This window comes from Gadus morhua, chromosome 2, assembly GCF_902167405.1.
Source record: "Gadus morhua chromosome 2, gadMor3.0, whole genome shotgun sequence".
Classification (NCBI taxonomy): domain Eukaryota; kingdom Metazoa; phylum Chordata; class Actinopteri; order Gadiformes; family Gadidae; genus Gadus; species Gadus morhua.
In genome coordinates this window covers 9312519-9328986 of record NC_044049.1, presented here as the reverse complement: position 1 = coordinate 9328986, position 16468 = coordinate 9312519, and the positions used below count along the sequence as shown (strand labels likewise).

General features: G+C 42.6%; 2 protein-coding genes across 6 annotated transcripts in view; one reads left to right on the top strand and one right to left on the bottom strand.

Moving 5' to 3' along the window:
- tmem184a (transmembrane protein 184a) overlaps positions 1-2451 on the top strand; it is a 15349-nt gene extending 12898 nt beyond the window's left edge. For all 3 annotated transcript variants that reach the window (XM_030350288.1, XM_030350281.1, XM_030350294.1), the window contains one exon: positions 746-2451. In XM_030350288.1, coding sequence (XP_030206148.1) covers positions 746-981 — 236 coding nt within the window. In that variant the 3' untranslated portion in view covers positions 982-2451. The remainder of the gene's footprint in view (positions 1-745) is intronic.
- Positions 2182-16421, bottom strand: mafk (v-maf avian musculoaponeurotic fibrosarcoma oncogene homolog K). 3 transcript variants are annotated; one of them, XM_030350307.1, is made up of 3 exons: positions 16362-16421; positions 7007-7083; positions 2182-6526 (listed from the first exon to the last, which is right to left on the bottom strand). In XM_030350307.1, exons 2-3 carry the CDS (start codon positions 7049-7051, stop codon positions 6071-6073), a joined length of 501 nt encoding a protein of 166 aa, XP_030206167.1. In that variant the 5' UTR covers positions 7052-7083; positions 16362-16421; the 3' UTR covers positions 2182-6070. The 3 variants fall into 3 exon arrangements, with proteins under 3 accessions (XP_030206167.1, XP_030206155.1, XP_030206159.1); XM_030350295.1 differs by lacking the exon at positions 16362-16421 and adding an exon at positions 12531-12753; XM_030350299.1 differs by lacking the exon at positions 16362-16421 and adding an exon at positions 12418-12506.
- Between the last annotated feature and the right edge of the window lie 47 nt (positions 16422-16468).

Here is a 16468-nt window from a genome sequence, read left to right as displayed (position 1 = left end):
ACATTAATCTTGTACAATAAGAGAATATGCACTGTGCCAGGTTCTAGCAGATTGCTATTTTCAACCTGTAGTCCCAGGGACTCCATTACTATGAGTATCTAATGCTGTTGATTATAACTCCAACCCCTTTCCCCTTGGTTCCAACACTAAACCGTCTTCTCCATCAGCGCACAGTATGATGTGGGGCAGTGAATTTACAGCAAGGGTTGCCTCACTGTCTGTTGACTTGCTTTTCATTCTCAGCACAGAAGGAATACAGAGGATATGCGCTTATCTTGTATCCTGTATTATGTCGGAGGGCTAAATGTCATGTGTATTTTAATATGTCAGCCTTAAACACAAGGGTTATTCATGGTTCAGCTGTGGTTTCCCGGCAACATTCCCGTTCTATGCGTTACTTGTCAGATCAGATTTTTGAGTTCTCGTCAAAGCGTCTGTCGGGGCGTGTCTGGAGCTGTAGGCGTCGGAGGAAGTTCCGTCTGATGATGGATGTTGTCATCTTATTAGGTTCCTTCTTTTTTTTTTTTAAACATGGCTTCTTCCTGTTCCTCTTGGTTTTTATCTACCCTGTCGTCGCCTAGCCCTCCCTTATCTCCACATATTCCTCTCGGAAAAGAAATGTGTCCAGTCTAACGTTTGTGTTTTACTGTCGATCCATCAAACCCACCCCCCTAAGCCGCTGATGTGCTTCTCGTCTCTCCCCCATGTCTCCCCCCCCCCCCCACCCCCACCCCCTCCCCAACAGCGAACAACGCCCCCATGCAGAGCATCTCCAGCGGCCTGAAGGAGACCATGAACCCGGGGGACATGGTCCAGGACGCCATCCACAACTTCTCGCCCGCCTACCAGCAGTACGCCCAGCAGTCCACGCAGGAGGTGGTCCAGCCCAGCCAGACCGCCAAGCAGGGCCCCGGGAGCAACGGCAAAGCCCCGCGCAAATCGGACAAGATCATGCTCATCACCTCAGACGATGACTTCTAAATTGCACGTTGCGTTCGTCCCGTCAGCCATGCCCATGCCCCCCCCAACCGTGCTCCTCCCCCTGCTTCTCCCCCCTCCGCCCTCCGCTCCTGCTCCATTTTGTGCAACTGCCGTATCAAGGAAGAACTTGCACGACTCCTGTACCTTTTTAATACTCTGGAGCAGCGAGGGGCGCCATTGTGTGTCGTCTCGCTACAATGCGATTCACGCGGAGAGCTGAGCAGGGATGACGGGTCCAGCTCAACAATGATTATTAGAAGGGAGGGGAGAATCGCCTCATTTTAACCACGGAGGGACCAAGTCAGGGATATATACGATACGTCGTATTACAACAATGTATCGATAACATGAGTGGCCAAAGGAAGACCGTTCTGCCTGACTCTTGTTGTTTTCATGAGGTTTATGGCCATATGCAGCCAGCATAGAGGATGGACCGGGAAAGTGGTCATGGCAAGGTCTGAGTCCTCCTGGCCCTGATCTCTCTCTCTCTCTCTCTCTCTCTCTCTCTTGCCTCTCATCTCCTCGTTTTGAAGTGTTTGGTTCCTTCTGTGGGGCTTCATCTGACAGGCGAGATGATTCTGTCAAAAGGGGGCACTTCAAACCACATAGATTTGGTGGGGTGGAATCCTTTTAGTAGCTGGCTACAAGCGTGGGCAAAATGGATGGAAGCGGCTGGTCTCCCACCAACCGAAACATTCCATCGGGGTCCTCATTAGTTTTCCTCAGCCCTGTGCAGAAGAAGCCTGTAGTTTGTTCTGCTGTGCTTGAGAGGGGTTTAACCAACGTAAAGAGAATCAAGTCTCGCGGCATCATCTTTCTACTCCATCCACTTATTAATTTTTGTATTATATGTAAAGGAATAGTTCTGATTGGTCTGTTGTGTGATTTTTACCTTGAAGAGATATTTTTAACTGGATATACAAATTGTTTTGGTGCAAACTACTTTGAACATATAAAATTGTTTTAAGCTAAATGTTGATGTAAATATTGAACTTTGAAGCATTTTCAAAGCATGTTTGTGAATACCTTGTTTGATTTCAATCTGTCTTTGTACTGAAGTAATGCAGGCTATACATAACTCTTGCTTCGGTGTGAAGTAATCAAAATTTCACTTGTGCCATAGCTTTTTTCCTGGGAAAGCAGAATTAACTTTTGAAGATGGGCACAAAGTGTAATTTACATGATAAAGAGATTGTTCTGTTTTTTTTTTTTTCCTCTGACTGATGTAAAATAAATAATTTAATATGTTTGCTGGCATGAGTGTGCTCAAAGGACTCCTTCTGTGTTAGGTAGAAAGGGGAATCTTTATTTAAAAGTACAAAAGGGACATGGCTAAACTTTGGTTTAGCTTATCTTGAGTACAGGAAGAAATACAGATTTACTTTATGCATGTTGGTACCTCATTGGAATATGGACAATTTGTGAATGTAACAAAATCAATTAAATAAATATAAAATATATAGGAAAGGACTTGAGTTGCTGCTCGCTGTCGTTAATAGTGTCACTGTTGGCTATAATCTTTGTACAATTTTCTTTCTCTAGACTAAACATTAAGCCTACCCACTTATTATTCCAATCATTTATGAAATAGTGTAGAGTATGTAACTCATCCATAAAGATTTAACCAATATTACCAATACCATTTTGTGGACAGAAGCAACACTTTACACACAATTCATTAAAAATGGTAGCAAAATTTAGAACACTTATCTCTAAAAATCCAGATCAGACAAAGGCATTTGCAAAAAGTGCTTGAATGATTAAAAAAATTCAATTTATTCATGTTATAAACTTCACCACATGAGGTCAGCATAATGCAATGTAAGGGTTTTTCCAAAAACGTTAACTTGTAATTTGGTTAATGTTCAATGTGAATGCGCTAAACATTGTCATGTAAACATCATATGTACAAAACATATGTAGTCTATTGGTCAGTCCTTATAACTGAGCTGAGTGGGTCAGGGCACACAAGTCTTAGCAGCTTTAGAGGAACTTCCAGGTAAGATTTTGTTAGTTACAAAAGTGGTACCCACATTAGTTCGACGCAAAACAAATATCCACCAACACTTATTTGGAATTAAAATGACAACATGGATTTATGAGAGACCATTATAATACATACACCATTATAAAAGTTGTATTGCTATGACTTGAATATAAAATATTATTTAAATATCCCTAGCAACAACTCTTCTTGGAGGGGAAATGTAAAGTCTCTTGTCTATATAAAAATATAAAGTCTTTAATTTAGTAAGTAGTAAACACGATTACATTTACAAAATAGAAAACCGTTTGTCAATAATTTTTACCAATGATGAGACACCATAGCATGGTGGTAAAAGGGTGGATTCAAAGTATTTTAGGCATCTGGTTTTGCATAGATATTTAATCTGCAACCTCGTTTCCATGGGAATATTGTATTGCCATCGTCTTTTTTATACCTCGATATTTTCAATAGCATTATGAAGTTTTATTTGAAAATAGACATAACGCGCATGCATAAAAAACAGTTGGACGAAGTGCTTATAATGGCGACCTTTCAGTCAGTGTGATCTTCAGTTCGAGTTCTAGGTAGAGTTAATCCATCTGTCTCCATACCGAGTCATTACAGTACAAATAGTCAGACATTTTAGTGTGAAACGCCCCAAGAGATTTCTGTTGGGCATAGATAGAAACATTTCAATGAAAAACATACAAAGAATCGTCTTTTCAAGATCATCTGAAAGTGAAGGAAACTTAGCTGCTTCTAAAAAGGTCAACAACATTATCTAAATTCAACAAGTTATTGATGACATAATCACACCACTCCCATCAACTGTAAAAGATCAACATCTAGACATAAATATAGAAAAATATGGATGAATATATATATAATATATAAAACTCAATATAAGCGGGAGCACACACTGGAGTTGACTAACAGCTTAAAAGTGAAAATACACAAGATAAGAACAGGAGCACAGCAACGTCCCTGCGTACACGTCACAGCAGGTCCTTACAGCAGCAAACCTCCCCAGTTTTCTCTGCAGCCATGGGATCGAGGGAAGCACAGCTCATGTCCTCTGAGCAAAGAGCAAATGCGGACATTTACAATCTCTACGACTCACTCCATTCCTTAAGTGGGAATGTTGTTCCACATAAATAAATAGAACCCCCCAAAAAAAAAAAAAATCGAATTGAATTTCCAACCTTTTGGACGGTAATTGTGTGACGCTGCTGAGACTAGAGATGGGTGTCTGTGGAGTTTGCAATCAGGGTCTGTGTCGAAAAGCAAGGTGTGCGGCAAACAGTTTCTCCCAACACTGACCACAATGGCCAACAGCCGTCGTGCCTCCTGACCCCAGCAGTAGGAATGATGTTTGTATTTTTCTTTTAGACCATGGACGGTATGTGACTATAGATCCGGATAAGAGTGCTATTGGTTTGACGTTTTTACATGTCTTGCTATAAAACTGAAAATAGAGCCATAGAATAGTCTGTAATATACAGGAACTAAATTGAGTAAGGGCCATTGACGAGAATGAAAATCTATCCAATATGGATTACCCACGATCAAAAGGAAAATGGCATTGCATATAAAAAGGATAAAGGCAGACGCTTACAAGTAAGTGCTTCTTTATGGTAATGTCACAATAAGTGGTCAGACCTCACAACTGAAAATCCCCCCTCCAAACAAAATGTGAAAAATAGACAGATAGCTTATCAGTCTAGGCATTATATAAGTTTACGGGTGTTTTGTGCCACTAGTTGCCCTTGTAGTTTTATACCGCTTCCCTTACAGTCTCATATCAAGTGCTATGCATTGAGGAAATCAAGTCCAATGCTTACATGTGCTGAAGGCCAGCGTGTATCTCACAGGCACAGCTGTTGAGTTACCATATTAATGGCTGGAGAGGAGGAAAAAATAACTCCATAACTACAAAATAAACAAATAAGTATGTTTGTCTACAAGTCTCAATCTGTATCGGTCGGGAAATTGTTGGGAGGCAAATGGCTTTTGTATGAGTAGACAATACACAATCCCAGGCACTATTCAATATCCTATTTCTTCGGATGCAAGTATCCACGTTTATCATTCAACACTGCGTCTGTCTGTGGGGAACAAATTGGCAGAGTTCAGATCCTTCTCTAAGCTATAATTTGGTGTGATGGCCAGATTCACAATCAAGACAGCAGCCAGTTGATTTAAACAAGCCATTACAGGAGTGGATCTTTGCCCTATTGTCTCCGCTTATCAATTTATTTAAATATATCTTCCCTGTACGACAATTCTTTTTTCCATGAGTTATTCCTTGTCTGCCTTTTCAAAGAGGAGTCGAATGCCAAACCAGCCTTTCTGCTTAACATTGGCTTATCGGCAACACACACTGAAAGACAGATTACTGACCAACTTTAACAACTAATACCCTTAACGTTCAAAGTGAAATTTCAGCAAAATGGAATCTTCAACATGTAAATGAATACCTTCCTTTATGCTGTTCACTCAATGACTGTTGGTTTAAGGTTAAGCATCAATGGCTACACTTCCATCGGGTCACTGGTATAAAAAGGACGAGCATGCTCCCACAGGGTTCTTTTGAGATGGGACCAAGTAAAACAACTCTTACATCTGCATCAAGTAAAAACCTCGGACGTTCTGCAGCAGTAGAAAAGCTTAAAACCGAGGCTCCGAGTCGCCTCGGATCGATGCCACTACAGTATGGCACAAGGTAAACGCATACTCGCGCAGGAGTAAAGACGCAAAGACTCTTCTCTCCGTCATGGAAAACAAGGGACGGATCTTCCAAGGTGCCCTGCCGATGCTGGGAGGGAGGCTGGGAGGGGACGTTCACATAGTGCGCAGAAAAATGACGATGTAAGAAAAAGGAAACAGACGGCAACAAAGAAGAAGTGAACGCAGCGTAACACAGGTGCCATGGCAAATTGCTGCATTCTCCTAAAAGTCCTAACAACTAGGCTTCCCCCCAGCTGTAGAGGATGAGTAGAGTGGGCAGATTGGGGGGGGAGGGGGGGGGGGTCAAGGTTGAGGGGTCAAGGCATGTATGGCCAAGACCTGGGCATTTAAAAACTCAGGACTCTTATGACCCCCTCAGGAGGCGGCCGAGAACGGTGTGGTGTTGTTGTTGTTGTTGTTATTGTTGATGCTGACGTGTCTGGCCGACTTAACGATGGTGATGACGCTGGTGGCGCCCACCTTGCCCCCCGGGGACAGCGAGGTCACGGTCCGGGCGAAGCACTGCAGGGCCTCGTACTTGGCGCGCAGGGCGTCCAGCTCCAGCCGCATGCTGACGTTCTCGCGGGCCAGCTTGTCCACCTCGCGCTGCAGGTCCCACTTCTGGCGCTCCAGCTCCTCCTTCTGAGTGACCCGCTTGATGCGGCAGCTAGCCGCGTAGCCGCGGTTCTTGAGGGTGCGCCGCCGCTGCTTCAGCCTCACCATGTCCTCCTTGGTGAGGCCGCGCAGGTGATGGTTCAGCTCCCGCACCGACATGGCCACCAGCTCGTCGTCGCTGAGCGCCGGGGCATTCTCTCCCTCCTCTTTCTTGACCTGAAGGAGAAGACGTGGAAACGGGGCAGGGGTTAACGGAGCCGCCGTGTTTAAAGTCAAAGTCAAAGTCAGCCTTATTGACAATTCCAACAAATGTACAAGACAAACAGAGGAATCTAAATGTTGTTTGTCTCTGAGCCACGGTGCAATGTAGAGAAGGATAAAATTGGATTAAATAAAATAAATTAAGTAATATTTACAATTAATCAATTCTAAATATTGCAAAACAGTTCTGAATAGTGAAAAGGTAGGTAAAAAAAAAAAACTTGCATATGAATAAAATTATAATTATATTATATTTTTATTAAAAAAAATGTAAATGGTCCAGGGTTCTTGGGGGCAGATGGGAGGGGGTTTCAGAGTCGAGAGTTATTGGGGGCAGAAGGGAGGGAAGGGAGAGAAGGGAATGAGTTGAGCTTCCTGAACAGTAATGACACAGAATGCAGGACCAGATGAGACTAACTCACTATTCAGACGTACCTTTAAAGCTTTGCTTGTTTTGAAATGAGTCGTCATACCCTGCATGCGGACAACGGGCCAAAACCTCACAGAAGTCCCTGTGGGGAAAAACAAAAGTCAGTGTTATAAACAATTGCTTGTTACGGATGTTAATGTGGAAAAAACTTGAATATACTTTTTGGCTGAGGGATCAAAGTGTGGCCCTGAGGTCACTCCCAGTTCTTCTACACTTCAATAAATGTGAAAGGACACCACACAACAACAACATTCCAGGCCGTCGTCATCATGGGACAATATCTGGGCGTGCGCGTTTAGTACCAGACGTGGCCAACAGAGGTCAGCAGAGAACCTTGATGAATCGTCCTACGGACTCTTGTTGCTTTTTGGGAGAGTAGACCCATAGCCCATGTTAACATCTCGGAGAAGGGCCTCCAGTGATGTCTTTCATGAGACAAAAACATTAATAGAAACAGGCCCGGCCACCCATTGTCTATTTTAGATCTTTGCACCGTCGCCACCTTGACAATTGTAGCGCGTGAGCTTCTTTTCCAGGGGACGCTTATAGACTAACCCTGCTGGCTCTCTCTCCCTCTAGTATATACAACAGTGCCAGGCATGCTTAAGAGTGGCCAAAATCAGAGATTGCTGTGCTGTGATACTCTGAGAGCCTCCTTGCTCCCCCCCCCCCCCCCCCCACACACACACACACACACATACACACACACCAAGCCCCTGAAGGCTCCATTACAGGACCTGCATTCTAGGCTGACTGCGAGTGCACTGTTCCATGCTAGGACTGCTGCCATGGAAACGCCCTGCCAATGGGCGTGGGAGCGCAAATCACATGGTCTCCTCAAAGGGTAAACAGGTCTCATTCATAACCTCAGCGCGACAAAAAGCCTACACAGGGTTGGTCTGGAAATAACAAAACAACGATAACACAAGGACCTTGTGCATGCCTTCTCAAAAAAAACACAAACAGAAGAACCATAAAGTTACAGTGATATGAAAATACAATTACTCTTCAAGTATCTGCAATCAAACCTCGAGAGCAGGATTGCAATGTGCAATATGTAGTTTAAAAAACGCAATAGTCATCAAATAGCCAGCAGCGACAGTCGATCATTACATCAGTTTAGTTTAGTTCTGCTGAACTTTACAGGGATGCGAAGGCAGCCTGTGGAACATTCCAGAAGTCGGTGTCACAGAGGCATACTTTCCTCCACAGTCACAGATGTATTTTTCGAGTTGAGAGACAATGCCCCCGTATTGATTTAAGCCTCGTCTTTCCACTCAGATCCTTTTACACCTAGAGAGATTTTTCTGGGCTGCACGATGCCCTTATTTAAACCCTAGTGGATATATTTAGACCACAGCACAGGCAGACAGGCACACACACAAAGTCACACACACACACACACACAAGTGAAGAGGACATGTGATAGAAGTAATACCGTGGTCAGAGGGGAGTTTTTTCAAACCATTGCAGGGTGTGGCTATTCAGTTGAGGGATGAACTGCCCTTGAATCAGCTGCAGGCCATAGAATGCATTGCGGCAGCTGTTTGAAAACAAGTTCAACTGAGCTCAATGTGGGGACTGAAGCCCCCCATGGTGGGTAGGACATAAACGCAACCCATAAACTCGCAAAAAGCCTTTACATAAAGTCTGGATAGTAGAAGCGATGTTTATACAAAAAGACTTAAAGTCTCAAACACCTCTGACCGCCTCGTCTGCAGAGATGTAAACAGACTGCACTACACTTCAAAAGCATCGAGGGATATACCGGACCCCATACACAGTCAGGGGTTATTCTGCCAAGCAAAGAAGTCGCTAGAGTAGCACAGTGATTCCTCGAGCAGAAGGCTGTTGACCCCCAAACGATCCGCCGTAACTGGTGTTGCATCAAAGGGCATCCCCAGTGGTCCCCCCCTTAGAAAATATCACAGAAACCCCTAACAACAAGCCTCACTGCCCCCCCCCCCTCCCTTCAGTGTTGTATTAACAGGCCTTCTTTAAGATATATTTGTAGACGTGCACGTCTCTGTAGTTGATGCACAATAAGCTTTGCTTATCAAGGTTATTCAAACTCTATAGGTCAATGACTCCGATGTATTCTTTTTTGGAGATAGGAAATATGTGATGATGATATACATCACACTATCCTGCCACTAAATGACTCCAACATGTATTAACACGAGTGTAAACAACTCAACACACACAATCGTCCGTGCACTCACATAATGGACAACTCACTGTAAACGAGTATTTTACGGTATGATGATGAACACATCCTTCAATGCACTCTGCTGTCCCAACTAACTAACTCACTGGAGTTAATTACACTTGTGAAAACCACGGCAGTTAAATCCTTAAATATGTATGGAATTCAGAAGTGCCTTATTCACTTCTCCTGCCCAAACCAATCAAATTGATTCTGTACATGTAAACAACTTAAATGTGCCCCCCCCCCCCCCCCCCCCCGCCCCTCCACAAATCAGATTCTGAGCAAGGTGAATCTGATTTGACTGTGCATCTTCCATTTATCTGTTAGTCTTCATAAGTGGCCCTTTTGCCATGCAGAGAAACAGAAACAAACAGTAACTCAATCCCTTACGGAAACAGCTGCTCCCTGCAATGGTGAGTGTTTATCAAAACCACACCGTTTACTGAACCAAATAAGCACAAACAAACACACACATACGCACACACACGACAAGATCAGAATGTTATATTAGGACAACAACAAATATACACAAGAAAGTCTGGAGGAGGGACTCTGTGACTTCCATCCTAATCTTCATAAAGGTATATTTACCAATGGTTACGGGGGTTTGGTGTGTGAAATAGCCTCTATGTGTTTGGTATACTCACGCTTAACAAAAACATCCATAGCAGAGACACAAGGGACCATGGCTGGATGGATCTAAAGAACTCACAAGCCAAGGCTTACATTTCAAGAACCACACTCCATAATTGGGGTCAGACATAAAAACAAGCTTTAGAAAAGTTAAATAGATAAATAAAACAGATTCAAACGTAGCACTTTGTTCTTCCCAAGACACCCAAAAGGAGATGAGAAGACCGTTTTGGTCTGTCTGGAATATGCTTCAAAGAATCATGCTCTCCAAACGAAATGTAACTGCTAAATAAACCAGACTCAAAACACATAGAATTTGTTCTCCTCAGACACCAAAATGAGATGAGAAGAAGACTATTCTGGTTTAGTCTGGAATTTGCCCGACCGGGTTCAAGGTGGTACTTGAATCACGGCAGGTAACAATCTCCAGGCCGCAGTCGCCTCCTTAAATAAACATCAAATCAAAGACAGAAGCACACATGTCTTTAGAAATATGTGCCCCGGATTGTTTTTCTGCCCTCTGGACTCCTTGAGAACATGCAAAGAGGCTAACATAGAAGCCCCCCCCCCCCGACTGAAAAGTTCAACTGGAAAACTGAAATCTCCTTCCCCCTTCCTCCCAATTCATGTTCCATATTTTCTCAGAAGGCACGGTCTCCTACGTCGGGCGGTTTGGGGGTGAAGTGTGTGTGTGTGTGGGGGGGGGGGGGGGGGGGGAGCGAAAGCGAAGGAAGCAGGGAACATAGCTCGGTGGTGAGTCACCCTGTTTACGGGTAGAAAACGACAGCGGGCAGCAGGGAATCACACCCTTTCTCAACTGACGTTTCCTGGAAAACCCCGTTGTTTCGCGTGGACTCCGTGGAGGAAGGAAAAGTACAGCGTTCCTTGGAAAAGGGCTGGCATGAATAATGGGATGGGGGGTGGTGGAAGGAAAGGGAGGAGAGTCTCCTTTGAATATCGTAGAGAGCGAAGTGAGGGGACATAGGGAATTCTAAGGAATGTCAGGCATTCAGCAAACGAGGACATAGGCCTACCTGTCCCGGTTCGACTGCCTTGTTTGTAATTAAAGCATGGCATGGATGCAAGCTTTGGACAACTTTGTACATTCAGCCTCGTTAGATTACTAAACAAATATTTTACATAAAAAAGGGAAAACATTGGAGACACGGATGTATGTAATGTAACTAATAGGCATACAATACCCATTGTTATGTGTAGACATGTTTAACTGCAAGACGAAATGTGAAATTGCTTTAACTTGCACAAAGTTTTCCCAATTAAAAAGGCACTTGGAGTAGAAGCGCGCCAAAAAAGTGTCAGGGGGGACACGTCTCTTTCGTCTCACACTCCGTATAGCGGTTGACGCTAACGTCAGCAGATTTGACGTCACATGCTGCACGCCGATGGCTGTCGAGCTCCACATTTGATTCAGTTGTGACCTGTGATGCTGGACGTCAACGCATATTGGTTTCCACTTGGCCTAATTAAAGTGGTTTGTGATGAGTCATCACTTACTTCCGCTACTTTTACTTTGACATCACGCGTCCTGTTAAAAAAATAACGGAGACCCCAACCAAGAGTTAAAGCTTGATTCTTAATTTACCAACACTGACTGAACATAATTATAATGTTGATTTGCAACAAGCATATAACAAAAATAAGCCTATATTCAGCCAGATACAGTTGCCTTGTCATTGCTTCGCCACTGAGTTCATAGTGACTCACTAGGCTACTCCCTCGGTGGATCAACAAGTCATAAAATTGGTCACAGTAGGAAATAATGAAAGCATGCTCTTGCGTCACGTAGCCCATAATGAGCTTTTTTAGCATTAATCGTATAAGCCTTGGATGACATCTAAAAACACCTACGCAGTAGCCAATAAAAAACCTACCAAATTAATTTTGAGAAACAGATTTGCTCCTTGCGATTACAATTATTAATCATCTTGTTTGAATCATCGTGTTTGAAAACATGCTTCCTAAATGCAGGCTTTTTATTATTATTATTATGATTATTATTATTATTAGTAGTAGTAGTATTAGTATTATAGGACAGTTTGGAGTTATTAAGAAGGTCTGAGGAGGCGCGGCTGTTGTTCGGTGCTTCGCTCTGCAGTGCTGGTGGTCTCACTAACTGCGCCTCGTGCCCTTTGTCCCAGAATTCTAAAATGCAGACCACGTGTTGTTTCCCATGTCAGTGTTGTATCAGACTTTATAAAAAAAAAATCGTAGTATAGCCTATTCATTGTTTAACTTTATGTTACGACGAGTAAAGTAACGTTACATAGTCCTACTTTCTGTGTATGAGAAACTTGGTCACTTGAATTAATTAGCAGTCTGTTCGAGAATATTCTGGATAACTCTAATTTGTAAATTATGTCACGTACAAAAAACTAATTATTCGATTAGGCCTTTATAAGTTCACTTTTGATTAAAAAAAAGTCGTTTATTTAGCGTTATCGGGTTATTTTGTTCATTTTCAAGCCGATGAAACATTTAACAAGTTTTCAAAACAGTGAACAATATTTCATAACTCAACATTAACATGAAGTAGGAAAGCGAGTAGCGTCTCACCGTCGCGAGGGACATGTGTTCACACACGCTTCTTCTGCATGCGCTAGTGTAACCGTGAGAACGTGGGACATTTTGGAAAGAATGTCAGAATATCAAAGATTAAACAACCATACCTCTTCAATGCGGAGATCTGCGACGGGGAATGCGAATAAAATGTGCTGCGCCGTGAAGTCTCCAGCAGCTTTTGAAGTTAACTTGACACAATTGGCAAAGCGAATAGCATGCGAACAGCAAAGTATCCCGTACTAAATTAACTACAAAACAACAACAATGTATCAACATTCCACGCTTTGCTTCCGCAAGCACTCACGTCATTCCTCGTGACCGCCCCCTCCATTCATGAAAATAACTTTGTGCTGACGTGAGTCGGGCAACGGTTGGAGGGTGGGGGGGACGGGGGGAGGGACGCCATAAATAGATTACAGACCCAAATGAGTAAAAGGGTAGGCTTAATGTTTTTTTATTCAATTTGATTTACAAGCTACATAAGCACAATTGGGCTTTATAAAGCAACTGATATAAGATTTATTTTTTCTTCTGAAGAGTTATTTGAGATTGAGTAAATGTTTGCATGATGGAGTTATGATGTTTTCTCAGGGTAAATGGAGTAAAAGGTGCTGCATTTACCCCTAGAAAACATCATAACTCTCCATCCGACTCAGTAAGTCAGCATTCCATCCAAAGGAATGTATGTGCATTGAAGCCTCATGCTATTTTGGGTGATGAAGCATTATCAAGTCATATATAGCAGTAGTCGAGGAATATATGTTTGCTGCAATTATTTAGTCTGTGTAGCCCATACTTATTTGCATTTACACAAATATGCCCATAGCAAGTAAACTCTAAGATATTTTCATTTTCACTTACACATGCTGTCATCCTTCACCAGTCAAATTGTGAACCCTTTTTAAAAACAAATTCAAAAGAAAGTTTACCGAAATGGAGTTAAGCAATGACATATTGAATGAGGACAATTAAAACTAGTACAACTATGAAAATTATTCAAATTATTAAATCACCTTAAATGTTGGTGTTATGCATAAAAAAATGTTTTGGAAGGGTTATACTTATCTGTGTTGGAAATACTTTTTTCCCCCACTTATTCCCATATTTTTATACTATATTTCTGTGATAGGTTACTTTCAATGTTAAATTACCGTGGCGTAGACGCTTCCAACTAAATCTACATGTGGAACTAATTAAATGGTGATGTTGTACGACAGCCATTCAACTTAATATGGCATGCTTTTAGAAGAAAGCAGCATGCTATAAACTTCATGGGATGAGTAATATTTAAACAATGCTTGCTGTACACTTGTTTCGGTTAGTCTCGTCAGGTTTACTTTCCTATGCAACAGATGACCCTTGAAATACCATGAGACCCTTCATGAAACAGCCCATATTTAAGATCTGCCTTAAATATTAATATAATGGACTCAAGATACATTCATTAATGACAATTAACCAGCAGCAAAAATGAAAGCTCAATTTCTAGGTCATGTGATCATGTGGCTCCAGCGCCTAAAAGACGCCAACAAAATGCAACTCATGGATGAAGTTATCAGTTGTTGTGAAATAAAGATACCATCTCACAGTCAAAATGAGGGAAGTCATATGCAATTTATGTTCCTACCATCTCATGACTTCCACTGTTCATTTGACTATTATGAGATATGCTTTGAAAGGGAGACAAAGGCAGGGAGACATGAGGACAGAGACACAGGGCACAGGGGGGAGAGCAATAGAGAGAGAGAGAGAGAGAGAGAGAGAGAGAGAGAGAGAGAGAGAGAGAGAGAGAGAGAGAGAGAGAGAGAGAGAGAGAGAGAGGGGTGGAAGAGAGAAGGAGAGATGAGAGGGAGAGTGTGTTGGCAAAGGAGAGATTCATAGAGAGATATAACTAGGGAGAGATACAAATGGAGAGAGAGAAGATATGATAGTTCAATACTGTGGGGTCCTTGCACATAAAGACCAATAAGTGCGAGAGAGACGGAGAGAGAGAGAGAGAGAGAGAGAGAGAGAGAGAGAGAGAGAGAGAGAGAGAGAGAGAGAGAGAGAGAGAGAGAGAGAGAGAGAGAAAGAAAGGGGGGGGGGGGGGGGGGGGGGGGGGGGGGGGGTCCGTGTGCGTACACAGTCCAGTGAGCCTGCTCGCTCACTCGGTGTGTTTTGGATTACAGGAAGTGAAACTGAGTCACTAATCTCACCTCTCTGTTCAGGCTGCTGAGCTCAGAAATATGATCTCACACAAAGAGGCACCTGCTGCTCAAAGGCTACCTTCCTTCCTCAAATACTGACCAGAAAAATGAAGCCACAGAGTGAAGTGTCTCATTCACAACAAAGTTTTGAACTTGGGTGTTAGACAGTGGGTAGCAACGGTGTTTTCCCCATTTCTAGTTTTAACTACCCTCTTGCTTCACACACACAACATCTCTGACGTTAACATTTAAGTGGAAAAACATTGACAATGACGTTCAAGAGGAAAAACATACAAACATGTTTTGGAAAAAAAAAAAAGGTGAACTCAGTATGACACGAAATTAAATATGGATTACTGACTCAACATTCCTCTAACTGACTCTACCAAAAAAGTCTTAATTTTTTTCACTCAGAAGTACTCAACGTAATGAATTGGCATGTCAACGTTTCATGGAAACTGTTCCCATCCACAGTAATGGCAGAGGCAGCTGTGGTTGTCCATGGAATATTTCCGACATCGGCATCAGCTAACAGCCAGTGGCACTGTGGCACTGTTCTTCCAGAATGGCCATGCATTAGTTAATAGAAAATCATTTTAGACTCAATTACCTTTTGCCCTCCAGTATTTTATAAAATACCTTTCATAAGTAACGGGCCCAGGTAGTGTTATGTTTCGTCCCAATGGCCGCCAATGCAATCTGTTTAGTTATAGAAGTAGTCAAATCAATTCATGACATAATTCAGGGAAATTCTGACACTGTTCTGTTACCCCATGCGGTACCCCACACAAACAAAATTTGAATGTCAGAGGCAATGGTGTGAGAGCAATACATTGTCACCATCAGAAGAAGAAATTATTCAGAACAATAATAGTGGATAACTGCTGGGAGGAAATTTGTGGAATGTTTATGTTTCCCTTCTCCGCCTTTTTTGTAAAGCAAGCCAGAAAGATAACTGGTCACGGTTATTTTCCCACAGTCGCCATCGTACAAATGAGAATAACAATGAGCGTGCATGTACACACGCACACACGCACGCACGCACACACACCCACGCGCACGCACACACACACACACACACACACACACACACACACACACACACACACACACACACACACACACACACACACACACACACACACACACACACACACACACACACACATTCACAATCACATACACACAAATACAGGCAGACAGCCCAGCAGGCCCGACTGTAGAGAGCCAGACAGCGGATGATTTCTCATGAGGTTGTTCTTTATCTAGCCATGGGGTAAATGTCGTCATTCATCTTTGTTATGCGTTTACTCAGCAGCTGTGGATAATTTTAGAGCTGTTCACTACTGCCACCCTGTGTTCAATTCGTAGAAATGCAGCTTAGTGGTGCTTTTTGTTGGTCTTTGTTGTTGATACGGATTTTGTTTGATTTAATGATTTTTTTCTGAAAATATATTTATGTAAATATACTGTATATATTATAACATATATCACTAAATGATTGATTATGAGTGAGGCGTAGACAAACATTCATATGTATATGTGCGTGTGCGTGTGTTGTCAATGTCAAAAGTGTATAAACAAGCTACAGGGTTGTTAGGCTAACACTTAAATTACATGGCCGTTGATAGCCGTTGAGAGAGCCAGGTGGTCGTGCCAATATGGAAATAGGATACAGGTGAAAGGTTTGTGAAACTCATTTAAAGCTTTGAATTAAACACTCATAATCAGGAAACTGTTGTTTGCACGTACCAGTTCTGTAGTTATTATCCTTATGAATAATTTGATGAACGACCGACAGAAGTGGACGGACGGTGATTGTGTAACGCTCCCCTCCAGCAGGGGGTAGTATGAACTAT